The sequence below is a fragment of the Crassostrea angulata genome, chromosome 1, assembly GCF_025612915.1.
Source record: "Crassostrea angulata isolate pt1a10 chromosome 1, ASM2561291v2, whole genome shotgun sequence".
In the NCBI taxonomy this organism is placed as follows: Eukaryota; Metazoa; Mollusca; class Bivalvia; order Ostreida; family Ostreidae; genus Magallana; species Magallana angulata.
The window spans coordinates 39,755,788-39,777,463 of NC_069111.1; the positions used below are offsets into that span (position 1 = coordinate 39,755,788).

The following is a 21,676-nucleotide window of genomic DNA, read 5'->3' on the forward strand; positions in this document are numbered from 1 at the left end:
CAGGGTAAAACGTATATCAAAAGAAAATGTAACTTGCAAGAAGTACCAATCCAAACTAGGCCAATAAAAATAAAGTTCCAATAACAAGACAACATAATTAGCCATTTTCGTAGCTTTAATTACAATCGAACAAATTACAACTACACATGAAAAAATCGACATAATGTAATTATAACGCAAACAATTTGAACTGACAGATTTTAACACATCTTTTTTCGTTTTGAGAAAAATTACACTTGTTCTGATTTCCATTCTTTTCTACGCTAAATTTACAAAAATGATTTGAAATTTATAACAAGTGTAAATGAGCACATCTTTTACAAATAAACAGGCTCAAATGGTTTCCAAACTAGTATTCGTGCACTTCATTAGAAAACAGATTTAACTACTATCTAGTCTTTTCATGGAAATTTAAGGCTAATCACACTGTATCAACAAATTGCAATTAAATAAGTTAAAATGAAGATTTCAAATATTTTTTTGCATCAATTAACATTTAATCAGGCGTCAACTCAGTTATAATGTATAATTTGCAATTTGTGATGTTTTACCTAGATAGCCGCAGCTCCGCACATATGCAGACACAACAACGATTGAATTACCGGTAATTATAGTGGGCGACAACCAAGTTTGCGTTTGCATATTCAAAGCAGCTAAAAGGGATATCAGTTTTACACAGAACTACACCACTGTAACGAAAATCGAGGTACAACAGAAACTATAACAAAAAATCCTTAGCTGATCCATACATGCAAACAATAAGTAATAGTTCTACTTCGTAGAAATTCAGTCATGAATTTGACTTCTTTGCTAAACTTTTGAAGCACAATGTCGATATATATCCATTCAAATTGAGACATATATAGACAAATTCATATAGAAGTAACGTGTGTACTCTGTATGACTCATAATTGAAATTATGTGGAAATTCAAGTCGAATTAACCAAAATGGCAGCAAGTACAATGTTGTGTACCTGTTGTATTCTAGTTGAAGCCAAAAATAGCATATATGAATACAGTATTAATTAAGATTTTTTTTTAAATAAGGGTCAGATATTTCATATTCGTCCTAAGACGATAACAATGTTATGTTTAGCACAGGAAAATATTATTACGTGACTCAAAAACATTACAAAATTACAAGTATTCGTTATGGTCTGAAGAATATTTAAACAATTATAATAATGAGGGCCTATTTGAAATGTAGATAATGCCAGTCGTTTCTTCGGCTAGACAAGACAGTTATGTCTAACAAAAGAACAGACATGTGGTGTTATTAATGTGAATAATCAATTCTTTGGAATATTTCAAGGGTAAAACTAAGTTTAAAATAACCTGAAGCTCAAAATCGCGTTGCTCCCAGTAAATTAATACTATATAATAAAGATTTTTAAAAAATCATATTAAGCGTGTCACCGCTGTGTCAAAATAAAATAAAAAAATTACTTGGGCTCGAACATTGTTAAACTAAAATTACATATTAATCATATTTACATACTATCTCGATTTACTCCCGTATGAACCTCAGCTCGTCCAACTTTATTAAAATCTGTACATTTTAACAATGAAACTGTTATCACTTTTCAATTCTTTTTATAAAATATTTAATGAATTTCGAACTCTATCGAGGTTAAATCCATTTTAACCTAACCATACACTTTGTGTAGACCACATGCAAGTTGAACAGATACTTAATGTAGCAGTGTCTTCTTTATTGTTGGCCATTCAGTAAATCAACAAGATGCAACTTAGATATCAATGCATATTTCAATGAAGCTTACATCCATATCAACTTGTGTTGATGTTTAAAAAAATATTTAAATCATAGCATATGTATACGGTCCTATTAAGAGGATTGATTGGTCCTTTTAGACTACATTTTGTACATTCATCTGCTTGAGAAAAATATTTACATCTTAAAGTCCCAATATTTGGAATTTTTCTTTACTTGATAATAGTTCACGGGTAAATATTAGATCTATAATTTTAATATTAATTATATTAATTATATTAAATAGTGTAACTGATCCATAAGGTGAAAAATTTGGATAATGTTACTTAGGTCACATGACGTCAGGCAATAAGAAATAAAATTTTAAGGAATGTTTAACATACAGAATTAATCAATTGAGAAATGCTTAAACAAAAATCTGAAAATGTTGACAAGATAATAAGACTGTTTGCCAATTTTACACATTTAAATTTACAAGCAGATAGTTCTCGTGAAACAAATCAATACACAAATTGTATTTCCAAATTTTCCATTCGCAAGTATTTCAGTAACTAGTATATCACTGTCGCAACATTTTTGATGAACAGATGAAATGGTTCCCTAGATACTTTGTATCAAATGAATAAATAATTAAGATGTACTCTAAATTAAAGTGATCATCAAATACCTTGCACCAGTTAAACTTAACTATATGAATAATATGATCAGGACAAACTATTTGATAGTCAAATCAGACCAGAGTTCCTGTGCAAATTCAGAGATTACGATTTGCCCTCTAGTTATTCTGGTCTCTTTTGACTGTCAAATAGAAAATTGGCTGCCTTGATCATATTTCCCTCCCTATCTAACAACTCCTTCAACTTGTCTTCCTCCATCTTCTCACTGCAAAGAACGACAAACTTGCTATGTTCTTTCCTTGCTCTGCCTCTCATCTGGACTAGAGCTGTGACAGAGGAGGGCAAGTTCATGGTGATCACCAACTCACATTCTGGTATGTCTATACCTTCCTCTGCTACCGACGTTGCCACCACAATGTGGTACTTGTGGTGTTTGATATCCCGCAGTATTTTCTTCTGCTGATTCACCCCCATTCCACCCCCCTCACCTGACCCTCCACCATGGCCCACCAGATGAGTCACCTTAAGTCCCATTTTCTTTATGTCATCTTGTTCCTGCAGGATTTTGCTGATCTTGCTAGCTGTGATCCTCTCCTTGACAAGAACAAGGGTCATGGGGTTTTCCTGTGTCCAGTCAATGTTGTTTTTGTTTAAAATGGTGTGAATAAGCGCAACAATTTTGGATGAATGTTGAGTTTCAGGGTTGATGGACCCTGGCAAGCTGATTTTCTCTTTTCTCACTAATCTAATCACAGATTGAAGGTTATCAGGATCAAGATTATTTTCTTTGGCAAAATCAAAGTTAAAATTTACATCCAGAGCCATAAGCTCATCCAACTCTTCCACTGCTGTTTTGACACCGGCTTCGAACAAAGTGTTCAGAGCAATGCATATAAACCTGGTGTGTAATACTAAATGTCTATTTTCAATTTTTTTAGCTGCTGATTGATCATAAGATTCTGCATCATTTAGAGAAACTTCCAAACAGTTGAGAATATCTCCATGCAAATCCTCTGCTTTTTTGGGCTCCATGCCTTGATCAATTTTGTCCAGAATGTTCGTCTCAGCCTTCAGCCGAAGAAAGCATCTAAGCAGGTACATTTGAAGCTCATTCTGAAACTTCTGTTCATTGTCGTTCATTGGTTTGTAATGGACAATAAGTTCTGCACTGGATTGATATCTATTTTTTTAAAATAAAAATTATTCTTGAATACATAATAAATATTGTTATAATGTGTAAATTCAAAACTTTAGGACAATTATTTCTACCATTAACATTTACAATTGCATAGAAACCATGTGCAATCATTATGACAATGTTTTTATATGATTAAACATTTTCAATCTATAAACGAACATTCACCTACGTTTAAAGTATAAAATCATTATAGTCTAAAAATTTCCAGTAATCTCCCCTTGTACTGTTTTATCCTCATATTGTCACAGCTTGGAATGACTTTATCACAGTAAATATGAAAATGCATTATTATCATCATAGAATAATTTTATAACCTACCTATCCAACTCTGCTTTCTGTTCTTTTGTGACACCAATTTCAGTTTCACCCATACTGATCATCAAATTTTTCAGCATTGTGACAGTGATAGGAAATGTCTTTTTGCCTGCTGGGGAGGCAGTGAGTCCAAGGATTTTAGGTCTCTCGCCCAAGGGTCTGGTTAAATGGTTGTTTTCTAGGAGCTTGTTGAAGGGGTGGTTTTTGGTGCAGTGATGGGCTTCATCAAACACAACTATACACAGGTCCTCCCATCTCAAAACATTCTTCATTATAAGCTGCTCACAGTATGCTGTGGATGGATCCAATGAGTTTATATGTTTAGAAACATTAATTAAAGAGATTATTAAACTGTTTGAAATCTAATTGGCTCTGCAGAAATATTACCATAAAACAATTATTATATACAGAGTTATTTTGCCCCCCGCCCTTTTTTTTTGTTGCCCCTCTACACTTTGACAGTTTTTCCTTGCCTTGAATTCGCCCAGACGATGTTGTATCAACAGACAGATAATTTGACACATTTAAAATTGCCTAGTCTTTAATTCTCCCACTGACAAGAAGGGCAAAAGGGGTGAAATTAAAATGGGGGCAATATATTCCCTGTAAAGTGTATCTATTATCAAATTTATAAAAAAAAAAATCCAGCACTTATGGTACAACTCTGGTGATGGAGAGATTACCTCTTACAGGGAAGGCACATATATTTGAAGGTCATAGTGAAAAGGACAATAATCCTTGAAAGTGTGTGCTTCAATCAAAATAAGATACCCCAAAAGATATTTAAACATTAACTATTACACACTCAAAAGCATGGTTTGTATCTATTGAATGCATTTGTAAGTTACAGTAATACTGGTACTATTCATATATACTTTGAAATCAATTTTGATTTTTTGAGATTTATTTTTATGGGTTGCCAGTTTTCGATGATGCAATTTAATGCATACTAAATAATGATCAAGTTTTACTATCAGCAAAGATCAAAATCTGTGGGCTCATCCACTAGGAATTTAATGAATGAATCCTGAAAAATATTAATGATCTCATAGTGCTATTTATAGGCACAAGGTAGCTTTCAGATGCGTAACAAGGTACACACCATTTACAAGCAAAGATGAAACAGTACGGTGTATTTTCCACCTACCAGCTGTGACCACAATGAGGTCATGTTGCCAGATAGGGACCCCTTGGGTGGATTGCTGGCCTCCACATAGCGCTGCTATCTTTAATTTTCTCTCCACAAGTTTAGAAGGATTTTCAGGGTCAAATCTTAAAAATAAAATGTAATTTTGTCTTTAGTCTGAAAATAGTACAGCTTTTTCTGAGTCAGACTCAGATCAAAATTTAACAGTAATCCTTCGCTTATTCATTTACCCTTAATTACTACTATTACTACGATACTTGAAATTTCTGATAACACCTACATGTACGCAAATTAATATATTGAGCATTCCTATTTTGTCAAAATTAAAAAAAAAAAACTGAACTTTATTTATTTTACAACGATTGATAAACAAGTTCTACAACTTATATTAATATCTCTCGTTGGCACGGATGTTTGCGCGAGGGGGTCATTGGTGTGGGAAGAAGCCGGAGTACCCGGAGAGAACCCACGTGTCCAAGCGGGCGACCGCCATACCCTATCACATACGACCTCTGTCGATCACGGGGATCGAACTCGGGTCGCAGCGGTGAAAAGCGAGTGCATTGGCCACTACGCTACCTGGACACCTTGTCAAAATTAGGATGTTGAGATTGCTAAAATCACAATTCAATATATATATACATTAGAAATTTTGATTTCTCATCAGGAAATACATGTATATATATTTAAATATTTCCTGCAAATATTATGGGTAAACATTTTGACAAAAAGGTAATCTTAAGTGCTTAAATAGGACTGTAACTATATGCTTATTTTAACCAAATTTTCCTCACCTTTTGTAGATCCTATCGCCGATCTGCTTGACGAGATAGCGAGACTGTTGTATCACAAGGAGGACTTTATCAACCAGGAACAAGGCTTGTCTCGTGGGGTTCAACTCCAACATAGAACTGATGGTCATACACGATATCAATGTCTTGCCGGTTCCTATTATACAAAACAATCAGTGATATATTATTATCAATGACTGTACAGATACCGCTACTTTGATACAGTCTTTGTTATACATGAATATATTACCTCAAGTTTAAGTTGCCAATCATCGAATTATATAATAAATAACTCTGTATATGTCCTGAGTTTCTTTTCTTCTTCCTTTCTTATGTAAGCATTCTAAAAATTGATTCTATTTCACTGAATAATTTACCGTAATTATATTTAGTTCTACTTTGTTCTCACCTGTGGGAAGAAAGATAACTCTGTCACCCTCCATGGCTCTCCCATACAGCTCCCACTGATATGACCTAGGTGTCCAGGCCGTTAGGCTGCAGTTAGTGTTTCCTTGGTTTAGAACCTCCTTTACAATAGGCTGATGGCTCCTTGGCTGTGCATCCATAACTGCAACTCTCTGCATATGTTTTCTTCCTTCTATATGAGACTTAAAAGATTTTTTAGAATTCATCTGGCTTTGACAAATTTCACAATAATACTTTGGAACTCCAGTGCTTGGTCTGACATCATTGTTGTGTTTGATAAAAACAAGAGATTCTGTGGGTTTGGGGCTCAGTGAATCAATTCCAAGCTCTTGCAATTTCTGCTGAACATCTATACTTGTACAGCGAAAAAAGTCATCTTGGTCATCCGAGTCGTCAGATGAGTCTGAGGAATCGTATAATAGGGTACATCCACCACCGTCTTTTGTACCTCCTCTTGAATTGGAATTTGATACATGGGTCACTAATGCAGAACCACTGGATCTAGAATTACTTGGGGCTTTTGGAGGGCTGTTGCTTTTACTGTCAGCAGTGTTTTGGGTGGCGGAATTTTTATCTCTGTCATCCAGTTTTTTGCCATCAAGCTCAGTTCCAGATTGGTTAGAATTTGACTTCATCACATGATGCCCCGAAGCTACTGCTGAACTGACACTCTGCTGCAATGAGCTTGGACCTGACACAATTCCTGTTTTCTCACTGGGTATGAATGATTTATTGTAAATCTTTGTCAAGGATGCATTGTTGTCACCTGATGAACTACACCGTGTTTCGTTACTTTTCAAACTGACATAAGGATATGCACCCGGAGGCCTTGGTTCGTTTGAATTCAGCCGCTTTTTGGTTAGATTCTCCAAATCTTTTTTACTTTTTGTTTCTTTATCACAGGTGTTTCTCTTTGATGAATCAATAGATTCCAGCTCTGGCATTTCAAAACTACTCTGAGAAGAGGAGGATGTATTTATCTTGTCATTTATCATATCCTTTTCCAACTCCTTTTCCCTGCATTTTTCCTTCAAGTTCCTTCCTTCATGAAATCCAGCAGGCTCTGTTTGACCAATCTGACCTTCTATGTATTTTACTTTTGGACTTGTGTCTTCTTCAAAGTCAATTACCGGTACCTCAATGGGTTTTTCATATATAATTGAATCTACGTCCAGTGTGTGGAAAGTACCCATGGTCAAGTCCTCTTTTCCCAGTTCTTGTGCAAACATTCCTGGCTGATTTGACAAAAACGAGTCTGGTCCAAAAGAACTTAATGATGGTTTAATGAAGTTGACAGGTTTTTGACCAACAACATCTCTCATTAGTGATGCTGGGAGAGCACCGGTGTTTTGGACCTGAAATCTTGGTTTAATAGCATCCATATTGAAATCTGGTGTTTTCATCACCTCCACATTTGTTCCCATTCTTGCCAATTTCTCTTCCTCTGCTTTATGTTTGGGACTGTTTTTATGAATATTGAGCTGTTCCACAGAATTTAATCTTACATTACAAACCTCACATAAAACCCACTGTGTTTTATCAATAACAGTTGCTACAGCTCCAAGAATTTCCCGATTTGCAACAGGGGCTGTGGGGTTTTCTGCTTTTACTAGAGCTTCTTTTTGTAGATGTTTTGCGCTGATGAAGTGCTGAGAAGCACATTCAGGCCCAGAGAATGTTTTCTTACAGATTTCACATGTCAAAGGTAGAGAGCTTGGAATACTACCACACACCTTTTGTTTTGCTTTTTCATGGTTTTTTCCAGACAGGTGCTGTTGTGCATGAGCATTGGAAGTCAGTTCTAAGCTGCAGATGTAACAAAAACCCCTTCCACCAGTAAACACATATTCCTGCTTTTGGTCACTCTTGTCATTTGCACTTGGAGATTGTTGTGGACTAGTGGTAGGTGTTTGATTAAAGCAGGAACTTTGAGATGCTTTTGCTTTTGCATGACGGTTTCCACTTATATGTTGACCAGCATGCTGATGAGATGTCAGCTCTATTTTGCACACAAAGCAATATCCACGCATTCCATCAAAAGCATACTCCTTTTGGGAAACAGTGTTAGAGGACTTTGGAGATGGAATTTCCTGTGTTTGAATATTGTTTCCAAAACGTTGCTTTGCTTTTAAGTGTTTCTGGCCACTTAGGTGTTGTTTAGCATGCTCTTCAGATGTCAAATCAAGATGACAAACATTACAGAAACCCTTGCGACTCATTTTATCAAATGTATATTCAGTTAGATTTTGGGAACTAGAACAAGGTCCAGTGGGTGATGAAATCGCAGTCCAAGCTATGGCAGCTTGCCTAGGTTGGAGGTCTACTAAATTCTCTGAAGGGTAACTAGAATCGTGGGGTGAATCAATTTCGATGTCACTGTATTCATAGGAGTTTTTTGGTGAGGTTGATTCTGTTGAATGAACGAAGGCTGCTCTTTTTCTGTGGTTCTCACTTGCAAAATGCTGTTCTGCACTTAACTCATTGTTGAACTTTTTCCCACAAGCGTTACACTCCGATATATAGATCTCTGAACCTCTCAGACCACTCTCGCCTGATGACATTTGCCTTTCTGCATTTCTCTGGGCTTCTTTTGATAGGTGAGCTTGACTGTTAAAATGTTGCTGAGCAGGAGTATTGCCAGCAAAGGGTCCTTTCTTGCAAGTTTCACAATAACTCGGATATTCTATTCGATCCATTGTCAAACTCTCCGATAAAATTCTAAAAATGGGGTTTGGACCGCCCTGCAACTTTCCCTTTCATTTCTGGTGAATTTCATTCTATATTTAGACATTCCTTACTTTGCTTTGGTTATTTTTGGATTAAAGGGGTTTCCCATTTATAGACCCTTTTATTTTAACTTCTTACACAAGGATATATGGTGAAAACACAATTAAATGAAAATAACTTACCGTTTGCGGGATTTCTATGTGATGTTTTTCGTTAACAAACCCGTCAGCTTTTCAGAATCAGTTTCAGTTCGAAGACAATCGGTGTTTGAGTTATCTACTTCTAAAAAATTCAAGCATCTGATTGATTAGCAAGCGTTTAGGAGACCCTCGATTGGGATGCTTCGTGATGAAGAATAACAGATAGCAGGAACATTCTCGGGTTTTACACGACAAAATGCTGGAGTCACACATTTCTGTGTTGCAGAGTGGCAGCGAGCAGGAAGCATGCAACATTCTAAATGATTTTACAACACGGGTACTAATCTTTTTTTGAGTTTTGAATGAAATAAATTGTTCAGACATTTGCGCATAAATTAATTATCCATCTTCATGCTCATAAAAATAATTCTCGTGACATTTTGGTTTATTTTATACTGTAGCTTATTTTTTGTTAATGTACCTTTTATGACTGAAAGAAAACTGTATCATTGGGACAATGATTAAGTACTGTACCTTTTTATTTCAGAATGCCCAGGTCTTCAGTTTCCCCAGTTTGACACCAGATTCCAAAACGGTACGAATATTTTGTTCATTTTGAAATATTGCCATATTTCAAAAAAGAAACATCAAACGCTAATCTCATAATGTAATGTTAACAAAAAACACTTAACGGTAAAAAATTGTCCCCAAAACACTATTGATCATATTCTCTGTTGCTTTATACATGTATTTGTTGTTTGTTACAGTAAAAAATTCAGAAAAACTTTACAGTGAAACAAAGAAAGAACACGAAATGTTTAATTTTTATAGACATCAATTTATATAACCCCAAAAACCTATGGATTGAAACAGGCAAGCTGCCACTGAATGATTATTCAAAGATCAGAAACTGACACTATGCAGATTGTTTGGTTTCAGAAAGTTGTAGATGCTTTAGTTCATAGGCTGAATTCCCCAGACTCCTCTAGATGCCATGTATTATGTCTCAAAACTCTACGGATGTTCAGTCGAGAGAAGGACAAACTTGTCAATATGGTGTCTGAAATTACCATTGCCACCATAATGAAAATGACGGGACTGAATCATTATGCTGTTGAGGAGGGAGATCTCATTGAAATTCAGAATGGGGACCCAGAGGGTAAGTAAGAGAGAGAGAGAAAGAGAAAGAGAGTTGTATTCTACTGGTATGATTTACAGTCACTCACAGACGTGCATATTAAATTTTCATGCAGATATTTATTTACCGTATTTTTTTTTGCCAGCAGATGTTACTATAAATCTACACTTGCTGCACTTTAATAGAGACAGCATATTGCACAAAATATACCTGAAGCAATTTTTGTGTGTCAGTTATGAAACATGATTTCACTAATTGTTCATTTATCATATTATTTAAATAGTGATGCTTGAAGCCTTGAAATGCCTCTGCAACCTGGTATTTAACAGTCAGTTGGCTCAAAGAATTTGCAGGTTTGTAGAATATGATTGTTTATCAAATGTTTTCCTGGCTACTCAGAGAATAGCAAGCAATTGAAGACCACACTGGTAGATGCTTACCTAAAACTGTAATTGTATTAAGAGAAGTAAAGAGACTAACAAAAGCTGGGTCAATTTTTTAGGCAGAGATTTACAACTTTCGACTAAAGTCAACTTTTATTTTTTCAAGTTGAATGCACACGGTGTATGTTGTTAGTCATCCTATTCCTAATGAATTTTATTTGACATTCCTGTTCATTTTGATGATCATATCTATGATCTATTTTTCATCAGTAAAAATGGTTGTGTAGAGGGCATTATCCAAAGACTAAAAACCTATAAAGACCCAACTCTACCACATGAAATAAAGGTATGGTATATCAATTAAGAATATTGTGTCAACAAAATTTGCAGATTCATAACATTTTTGACACATTTAAACACACTGTGTACATACTGGTGAAGTTTGGTTTTAACAAACTTTGACAATATACGTGTAATGAGAGTGGTATTGATATGACGTGATGCTCTATTTACAGTTCTTTGACATGAGACTCCTCTCCTTGTTGACAGCATTATGTGAAGAAACCAGGTACTAATAATATTATTTTAATGGTGTATTCTGCATCGTTCATAAGTTCTGTATATCCAGAAAACAAAGTAAAGTAAATACAGTTTAACTTCAGTATCTCAAACACTTATATCTCAAATATAATAATATGTCGAAGTGATTTGTAGGTCCCAAACACTTTAATACTTTAAGTATTTTACCCTTCGTATCTCGAATATTCAGATATCTCGAAGTTTTAACCAGTCCTATCTAGTTTGAGATAACAAGGTTTGACTGTATGTAAATTTTGTTGAAGACCTAAGGTTCGTTACGAGCTGCATGGTTTTACCTATCTGATGGAGGTGGTGGATTTATCAGTTAATGAAGCGGATGAGCATGGACTAAAGGATCAGGATGTGGACTTGTGCTGTGAAATTCTGAAGATCCTGTTCAATCTGTCTCTAGTCAGAAGTAATATGGATGAAGTGAGTGGACAATTGGTGAAAATATTTTGCATGTCAGTTTTGAAAAATCTTGTTTTTCTTTAAAAGTATCTGAACAGTAAAGTAAGTGTCAATTGAAATTTTGAAATTGATTTAATACTTATGTCTTACTAAGGAAACAATATCTAGTAAACTGAACCACAATTATAGTATAGAAATATTTGATATCTGAAATACTTGGAAAAATCAATGATATCGTTATTCAAATGAACTACAATGTATTAGTATTGTTTTACCCTGAAAACCAGGTTAAAATGTACACTGTTTTGTTCATTTATTTGTCCACTTTCTAATGAGCAATATTCAGTTTGTTGGATTCCTACCTTACACATAGATTGCATAGAAACCCTAAGTGCATCTTGACTTTGACTCAAGGTTATTTGGGAAAGATCAAGGTCACCAGCAGAAATTGTACATAATTATTACATATGTATCCAGTTTATATACTTGGATGTTCAGTACAGCAGCTACAGCCAGGTCCACAATTGTTCAGTTGGGAAAAATGAATTAAGAAAGTGATATTTGTTAACTTTGTATTTTTGCAACATCAAAAGATATTTAGAATTTCAAGTGACAGACAATTTATATGCACACTACTAACTGTTTGAAATTTTATTTCATTAATGTCTTCCTTGTAGGAGGAAGAGGCACATTTCATGAGGTTGGTCTGTGTTCTGAAAGAATTGCTGTTATGTAAAACAAAATCAAAGGACAGAATGGAGGAACTACAAAGGTAATTCAATTGTGTGTTCATGCTTTCCTGTGGATGTTAAAGTTGCCACACTTTAAATATGTCATGTATTATTTTTAAGCTAGAAATGACACATATTAAACAACGAAATTGTTCAATGTTTAATAAATTTATATTTTTATCAACAGCATGACAGTTAACTTGCTGACTAATGTACCATTGGATTGCTATGAGGAATTATTAACTCCCTTGAATGAGGATGATGAAGATATTGGATTAGAAAATAAAGAGGCAGAGTATGATGGGAAAAATATGGAAGCTATATTAGTACTTCTGGAGTTTTTAAATCGCAGACTTGATAAGGTGTGTGGTTTAAATGTTGATAAATTATAGGGTGATTTCACCATGCATCGGACACCTTTGGATTTTTCCCTTTGTTCACGCATCAAATATCGTCCAAATATAAATAAAACTTGTTTTAAAAGTTACAGGTTTTCCCCTTGCTTAATTATTGGAGAAAAAATTGTGAAATTGTTAAAAATGTAGAAAATAAAGCAAAATAATGAAGTGTTGAACTATTTCACCATGGATCGGACAATATTTACCAAGCATCGGACAGTTATAGCAGTACAGTAAAGATTAAAAATTACAACATTTTCTGGTTTTAATGCAAAAATACAAAGGCTCGGAAAAATTAATTTATTCAATTGCTATTCAGATTTCTTTTAATGTAAATCCTCAAATCTATGTATAGGAATTTAGACTAGTGCTTCTGTTTAAAGGAATATTTATCATAAGGGGTTCTTTATCGTGCCACCTCCTACAGGAACTTTGGACTAAAAGGGCTGTATCTGTAAAACTCGATTTCTAAGTGGTCTGAGGAAAATGTTTGTATCTATTATTTTTTAAATTTTTAGGTCACCTGAGTCACTCAGGTGACCTATTGCAATTGGTCTTGGTACGTCTCTGTGCGTCGTGCGTTAACAATTTTACATTTTTAACTTCTTCTTGAAAACTACCAGGCCAATCGTTACCATTTTTGGTGTGAAGCATCTCTATGGTAAGAAGAATCTAAATTGTGAAATTCATGGCTCTACCACCCCTGGGGTGCCACAGGCGGGGCCAAATATGCAAAAAAAGCAAAATTTTCAAAAATCTTCTTCTCTACTCCCACGCATGTGAGGAAAAAACTGGTTGCATGGTTATGATTTCCATGAAGCCCTCTACCAAAATTGTGAAATTTATGGCCCCTGGGTCAGGGGTTCTGGCTCTAGGGTGGGGCCAATATGGCCATATAGTAAAAATGTATTAAATCTTAGAAAATCTTCTTCTCTACTATTATATATATTTGTTAAAAACTAAATGCATGATAATGATGTCCATGAGGCCCTCGATCAAAATTGTGAAATTCATGACCCCTGGTTCAGGGGTTCAGGCTCTTGGGTGGGGCCAATATGGCCATATAGTAAAACTGTATTAAATCTTAGAAAATCTTCTCTACTCCCATATATATTTGTTAAAAACTAAATGCATGGTTATGATGTCCATGAGGCCTTCGATCAAAATTGTGAAATTCATGACCCCTGGGTCAGTGGTTCAGGCTCTAGGGAGGGGCCAATATGGCCAAATAGTAAAAATGTATTAAATCTTAGAAAATCTTCTTCTCTACTCCCATATATATTTGTTAAAAACTAAATGCATGATAATGATGTCCATGAAGCCCTCTACCTTCATTGTAAAATTCATGACCCCTGGGTCAGGGGTTCAGGCTTTAGGGTGGGGCCAATATGGCCATATAGTAAAAATGTATTAAATCTTAGAAAATCTTCTTCTCTACTACCTTATATATTTGTTAAAAACTAAATGTATGGTTATGATGTCCATGAAGCCCTCTACCATCATTGCGAAATTCATGACCCCTGGGTCAGGAGTTCAGGCTCTAGGGTGGGGCCAATATGGCCATATAGAAAAACTGTTTTAAATCTTAGAAAATCTTCTTCTCTACTATTATATATATTTGTTAAAAACTAAATGCATGATAATGATGTCCATGAGGCCTCGATCAAAATTGTGAAATTCATGACCCCTGGTTCAGGGGTTCAGACTCTAGGGTGGGGCCAATATGGCCATATAGTAAAAATGTATTAAATCTTAGAAAATCTTCTCTACTCCCATATATATTTGTTAAAAACTAAATGCATGGTTATGATGTCCATGAGGCCTTCGATCAAAATTGTGAAATTCATGACCCCTGGGTCAGTGGTTCAGGCTCTAGGGAGGGGCCAATATGGCCATATAGTAAAAATGTATTAAATCTTTGAAAATCTTCTTCTCTACTACCTTATATATTTGTTAAAAACTAAATGCATGGTTATGATGTCAATGAGGCCCTCTACCATCATTGCAAAATTCATGACCCCTGGGTCAGGAGTTCAGGCTCTAGGGTGGGGCCAATATGGCCATATAGAAAAACTGTTTTAAATCTTAAAAAATCTTCTTCTCTACACCCACACATGTGAGCAAAAAACTGAATACATGGTTATGATGTCCATGAGGGCCTCTACTAAAATTGTGAAATTCATGACCCCTTTGTTAGGTGTTCAGGCTCTAGGGTGGGGCCAATATGGCCATATAGTAAAAATGTATTAAATCTTAAAAAATCTTATTCTCTACTCCCACACATGTGGGCAAAAAACTGAATACATGGTTATGAAATCCACAATCTCCATTACCTAATTGTGAAATTCATGGCCCCTGGGTCGGGGGGGGGGGGGGGGGGGCGCAATATAGTGTTAATGCATATAATGTTTAAAAATATTTTTCTCTATTCTCACACAGCTGTATAAAAAAACTGACTAATAATTATGTTTACCAGGAAGTCCTCTACTGAAATTTTAATTTTCATGTCCCCTCAAGGATGGGTTTTGACTCTAGGGCAGGGCCAAAATGGATGTATAGATGTTAATGCATATAACGTTAAAAAATTATCTTGTTTACTCCAACACAGCTGAAAGGAAAACTAAATTCATGATTTTGTAGACCAGATCTTTTAGTTTTTCACCAAAATAATACTAGGTTTCACAGTTCTTTTTGAAATGTGGTCGTCATTAAGAATTTAAAATTTTTCTACTCCAGTATGAAACCTAATTAATTAGATGCATATATGAGACTCCATGACAAGTTTGTGTATGGGATATATGCTACTCAGGTGACCGTTAAGGCCAATTGGCCTCTTCTTATTTTACTTCACATTTTAAGTATATCACAAGGAATGGGCACATAATCTCCATATTATTAGAAGAAATTCTGCAGTGAAAACTGTCCGATGCATTGTTAATTTGTGTCCGATCCATGGTGAAATGAACATATGGTGCAATTATGACCTTGACATTAATTGTTTAAATTTCTTGGACTTATTTTAATCAAATTTTGTTTCAAAACTTACTTCTTTTTAATTATTTTACGCAGAGAGTGCATTTTCACTAATTCACAATCAAACGCACAACATTCAAATAATGCTTTAGTGTAAAATCTTCGTAACTAAATTTTCAATAATGGCATATTTGATGTCATTTTACGATGCCAGTATTGCTATTTCTTTGACAATGTGACTGTCAAATTCTTAATAATGATAAAGTTCATTTGTTCTAATTCAGGAATATACGAAACAACACATGAGCGCATGCACATTTATTTGTATATTTATAAACAAAGTTGTCCGATCCAAGGTATGTGTCCGATGCATGGTTAATTCACCCTACTTCTTTTGTAAATAAAATACATCATCGATAAGTTTATCAGTGGATGAATGAAAATGAGTTCTAAACCAATTACATGTACATGTATATTCTTTTGTTATTTTTATAGCCTTCAAAAGCCATGAAGGACAGTTTGGCCCCAATTCTTTGCAGTCTCTGTCAAATGTGCAAAGCAAATCGGATGATAAGAAAGTTTTGTCGTTTAAAGGTAAAGTAAACAACATGCATAATTATGTAAAAAATTCTTCTATTAAAGGTACATAAGTTCATTTAAAGTATTATTGCTGTCATTTTAGATGTAACAATAATTGTACAAGGCTCCTCTTCACTAAAAGTATCAAGGGAAAGTTTTATTTGTATTTAACAACGGTGTATGTAGCATTGTAGCTTTTTGGATAAGTATATATACCATAACTAAAGAATGAGTTTCATTTGTGTGATTCAGGTATTACCCCCTATGAAGGAAGATGTGAGAAGATTGCCTGAAGAAGGGAAAACATTAAGAAATAAGTAAGCAAAGTGCTACTCTGTGGTACATGAGTTACCTATGATGGGGATAGTAGTGATAGACTTCATGTGTTACATATCATATCACTCACACTTGCATTATTAGAAGCAGATACTGTAGATTCCTAATTAAATGCTAGGAATTAATATCCAAGTAAAATTGGGAGAGACACCCCTTGCGGATTTTAAAATCTTGTTTTTATTTTCTGAGAGTTGAGAACTGTAAGAAATTAGAATAAAACTTCTGCAATTGTAATTTTTTGTTTTCACAATTTCATAGAAAACGGGGAAATCACTACATTAAATACTCACGTAAAATAAGGAGTCTACAGTACCTGCCTGTTTAAGTGTAACTTATCTAACACAAATTCATCACCTCAACAGGTCAAAGAATTTGGGTTGCCAAAGTAAACTTTCTTAATAATTGTGGCCTGCTTGTGCACACCCATCCCATTGCAGCCACCTTAAAAACTGTTCATGTTTAACCAGGTTTTTGATTTGAGAAGAGTTTAAAAAATAAGTTACATATTGATTTATTCTTTTAGATTGTGTAAACTTCTTACATCTTCCTCAGACGTAAAGGACATGGTTGCAGAATTTTTATTTATATTATGTAAAGAGAGCGGTAAGTTTTTCATGTGTATGAAGTAAGGGAATAGTTTATACTATTAATATTGTCATATTACACTATGACAATGTCCTGTAACTCAAACCTTGCACTAATTTAACTCTGAAAGCAAACTACTCCTGAAATGATAATCGATTATTTGAAGTTAATCTTTCCCAATGGAAAATGGTAAACAATCCCTGGAATCTATATTTTAATGTATGATCCTTTCTTGTAATTTCTAAAAAGAGATACTTTATGATTTCAGTGGCTAGAATGGTTAAATACACAGGATATGGCAATGCTGCTGGTTTGCTGGCAAACCGGGGGATGTTGATGGGGGGACGGCATTGTGAGGGGGACTACAGCAGCGGGTCAGAGGAGTCGGACACTGAGGAGTACGCCAAACTAAGGGATCAGTAAGTGTCCTATGAAATAGAGTACACCAAACTAAGGGATCAGTAAGTGTCCTATGAAATAGAGTACACCAAACTAAGGGATCAGTAAGTGTCCTATGAAATAGAGTACGCCAAACTAAGGGATCAGTAAGTGTCCTATGAAATAGAGTACGCCAAACTAAGGGATCAGTAAGTCTCCTATGAAATAGAGTACGCCAAACTAAGGGATCAGTAAGTGTCTTATGAAATAGAGTACGCCAAACTAAGGGATCAGTAAGTGTCTTATGAAGTAGAGTACGCTAAACTCAGGGATCAGTAAGTGTCTTATGAAATAGAGTACGCCAAACTCAGGGATCAGTAAGTGTCTTATGAAATAGAGTACACCAAACTCAGGGATCAGTAAGTGTCTTATGAAATAGAGTACACCAAACTAAGGGATCAGTAAGTGTCATATGAAATAGAGTACGCTAAACTAAGGGATCAGTAAGTGTCTTATGAAATAGAGTTTGCCAAACGAAGGAATCAGTAAGTGTTGTAGAGAGGGAAAGGAAATAAAATACAGGAAAATAATAACGGTTCTTAAAACCTACTGTTTCTAATGGCATACATGTACAGAGGCTGCTATTTTGTTCTCAGAATAAATCCAATCACTGGGAGGTGGGAGGAAGCCAAAATGAATCCTACAGATGAGATGTCAGACGATCAAAAAGAATATGAGGCCATGCGTCTGGTGAATGATTTGGACAAATTACAAAGGTATGCATTTTCTAATTGCAAAGGATTACTATGATGGTTTATTTGAAATTGTATTGCTCTTGACATTTTGGATCTTGAGTAGTTAGACCATATGACTACCATTTTAATTTTCATGTCTGTAAATTCAAAGGTCAAAGATCACTTGTCTACATTATTAAGGTCAAATATTCTGTGTGAAGGAATTGTAAAACCATTGACAATTTTTCTTGTTTGATATCAAAATTGGAATTGAAGGAGTATTTGCCTTGTAATAGCGTATTCTTTTTTTTTTAATAAAAAAAAAACCAAGCACAGTGTATACTGGTATAGACTACTTTATTTATTACTTTACTTAAAAGGGCATGGTCACGATTTTGGTCAAGCAAAATTTGAGTGTCATTTGTTGAGTTATAAGCGAGTTGCAGAGCATAAAATTTTTCGCTATGTAAACAAAGCTTTTGTTTACATTTTGAATGTTTAAGTGAAAATTCCAGTTTTAGACTTTAAATGCATGCGTTATTCGTTAGGTACTTATTTATGCTTAAAATGAATAAGAAGATAGACAAATCAACTTGAAAAAGATTTTTTACTGGTATATTGAACCTATGTAAACAAAAACAGGGCACGAGCCTTGTTTACATGACGAAGAATTGTGAGCCCTGTATATTGCTTAAAACTCATCGACTGGCACCCAAATTTCATTTGATCATTAAAAATACATTCCTAAAGCATTGTAAAAAATAAAACCAGAAAAATAAAATTTGACGAAAATCGTGACCATGTCCCTTTAAAGTAAATCCACCCTCCTGTGACGTCATACATTTTACATAAACCATGAATTCATTAAAATTCTTGCAAGTAGATTTGTAATTTCTATGTTATCATAGGTGCACATCCAAAATTAGAATCATTGTTTACTTGGAGATATTTAATAAGCGTTTTTCATCCTTATATTCGACATAATTCAATAATGACAAAGGGAAATAACTCTTTTCTATTTTCCTCTAAGTGATATATCTAAATGCTATAATTTTTCTAATGTAAACATTTTTTTTCTTTTTTTTAATTAATTTTAGTTTTCTGGCATAGTAAGCAATGAAATTTAAATAGACAAACAAGTATCCATCCACTTATATTTAATTTTTAAACAAAAAAAGCGTGATTTTCCGATGATAATTTCAGCCTTTGGTTTTTATTACCATACATCTTAAATAGGATGGATACATATATATTTTATTTATTTTTTGATGAAATTCAAGTCGAATAAGTTAAAAAAAGTTAAGTTTTTTAACTTTGAACCCATAATTTTATAGGTACGGAGTTACCTTAATATGTAAAAATTTCTTATTTGATAACACATCAATGTTAATTTGTTAAGCAAATGTGTGTGTCTTTCATTGTTACAACTCCTGTCATTAATAGACAAGGGGTCATTCAGCCATGTCGTGTGGGGGAGGACGGAAAACCTCAACCTGTGGAACACATCTTACAACTGACAGAAAACATCAAACTGAAAGATGAGGATAAAGACTGATCCATTAGGCGCAGATCCAGAATTTCTCAAACACAGAACTGTTTATCATCCACTGGTGGATCAGATCATGTTGTAACAAGTTCTAAGAAGTTTTGTCCATATAAGGATTACACTCTAACTCAATCTATTTATTCATATTTATTTTGATATATCTGTGTTATCAACTTATACAAAAACATGTACCTACATGTATGTGTATACGAACTAGTGCTGTATTGTACATAGACACAGTTATGTATTCCAAAGTCAGGTTTTAACAGCTTGTAGTTATAAATGTGTTTGTTGAATTTATGTTGTTTCATTCTTGATATTTAAATCTCAAGATTATAACTTAAAATTTTTTATTATTTTTTCTCAAAAGAACACCTATAAAAAAAATTATGGTTCTTCTTTTTTAAGTGAAGTTTTTATATATATGTATACATGTAATCTTGTTTAAACTATGTGCATGCATCTTTAGAATTGGGACTAAATTTGCTGTATATTTTTGTATTCCAAATGCTTGAAAATTTCTTTTAAGCTTTGTGCTCATATGAGTGTAAATCATCAACATAAATTCTAAATTGTTGCACAATTGATAAAGTGATTGAGACAAACCTTTGGAGGTTTACAAAAGTATTTCAAGTATATGTATATGCTTGATGACTTTGGGGGAGAAGGAAAGTACATGTAGTTACTGCTCTACTACTTCTTGTATTTGAAAAAAAATTGTGATCTGGAAATAAATAGTTCTTGTAAATACTGATAGTTGGTGTTTCCTATGGTATTATCATTATTTTAATATCTTTCAATTTTTGAAGATTAAAAAAAAAAAAATCAAATGAATCTCATTTTTGACAAATAGCAGGTATATGTGCTAGTATATACAACAGGTAAAAAAACAACAAAAAACACCCAAATCAACTTTAATAAAATTTCAGCTACTTAATACACTGTTTTAAAATTCTTAGTTATATTATTCAGATTGACTCAGTTTGGTTTAGTTATATGTGTGATATAACCAGAGGATTATGAAATATTGATCGGACTATGAGTCTACATGATCTTTAATGAAATGTACATGAACATTGCATATATAAACTTTTAAATGTATTTTGTTATACATTATGTAGAGGAATGTTTTAATTGGGGTTTTATTTAAGCTCTTTCTAGATCATTCATGTTAAACTGTTTTTAAAAAAATTATTTTTAGATTGTGCTGACAAAAAGACAATTCAATCATAAATTACATACCGGTACTGCCTTTAATTTCTGCTGCAATTGCTTAATTAACAATTTTTGTATCAATCCAGAATTTGAGATATAAAAATATGTACATGTACATGGGTTTGCATTAATTTATTTAAAAATTTGGCACATCTTTAAATATTTATTAAAAGGTATATATACCAGCAAAGCTCTACTTGATTAAGAAGACAAGATTGTACATGTATTTACTGGTATGCTATGGTACATTATTAAATACATGTACCCTGATAGTGCATTTTCATTGTTTATGTTGATCAAACATATCCATCTTGTGTAATTCAGCTACAATAGTCTGTATTTGTTGTTTCTGTGCTACTGATCAATATTAGACTTAGTTCCCTCATTAAAAGTGCAATACATGTATTTTGTTCATAAGTTTCCAAAGAAATGTACTAGTTAAAGAGTTACATGTGTGTGTATGATGGATATCATTTTTTTAAATAAATGGAGAGAAACACTATGAAACTGCAGTTTGTTTATTTATAGATTCAAACAAAATAAATGATTGATTAAATAAGTTACTAGTACCTGTTTAGCAAGAAATGTTTATAGTTA

At 33.9% G+C, this 21,676-nt stretch overlaps 2 protein-coding genes across 2 annotated transcripts; one reads left to right on the forward strand and one right to left on the reverse strand.

The window, feature by feature from the left end:
* Nucleotides 1–97: 97 nt before the first annotated feature.
* Nucleotides 98–8,933, reverse strand: LOC128191169 (uncharacterized). Its single transcript, XM_052863256.1, has 5 exons — nucleotides 6,210–8,933; nucleotides 5,804–5,957; nucleotides 5,010–5,134; nucleotides 3,866–4,154; nucleotides 98–3,529 (listed from the first exon to the last, which is right to left on the reverse strand). The coding sequence occupies exons 1-5, from the start codon at nucleotides 8,920–8,922 to the stop codon at nucleotides 2,512–2,514; spliced, it is 4,299 nt and encodes a 1,432-aa protein (XP_052719216.1). The 5' UTR covers nucleotides 8,923–8,933; the 3' UTR covers nucleotides 98–2,511.
* Nucleotides 8,934–9,289: 356 nt separating this feature from the next.
* Nucleotides 9,290–21,586, forward strand: LOC128191190 (synembryn-A-like). Its single transcript, XM_052863276.1, has 15 exons — nucleotides 9,290–9,430; nucleotides 9,641–9,688; nucleotides 10,033–10,252; nucleotides 10,515–10,584; nucleotides 10,885–10,960; nucleotides 11,130–11,182; nucleotides 11,457–11,625; nucleotides 12,282–12,376; nucleotides 12,523–12,697; nucleotides 16,202–16,300; nucleotides 16,538–16,602; nucleotides 17,145–17,224; nucleotides 17,475–17,625; nucleotides 18,241–18,360; nucleotides 19,762–21,586. The coding sequence occupies exons 1-15, from the start codon at nucleotides 9,350–9,352 to the stop codon at nucleotides 19,871–19,873; spliced, it is 1,614 nt and encodes a 537-aa protein (XP_052719236.1). The 5' UTR covers nucleotides 9,290–9,349; the 3' UTR covers nucleotides 19,874–21,586.
* The last annotated feature ends 90 nt before the right edge of the window (nucleotides 21,587–21,676 follow it).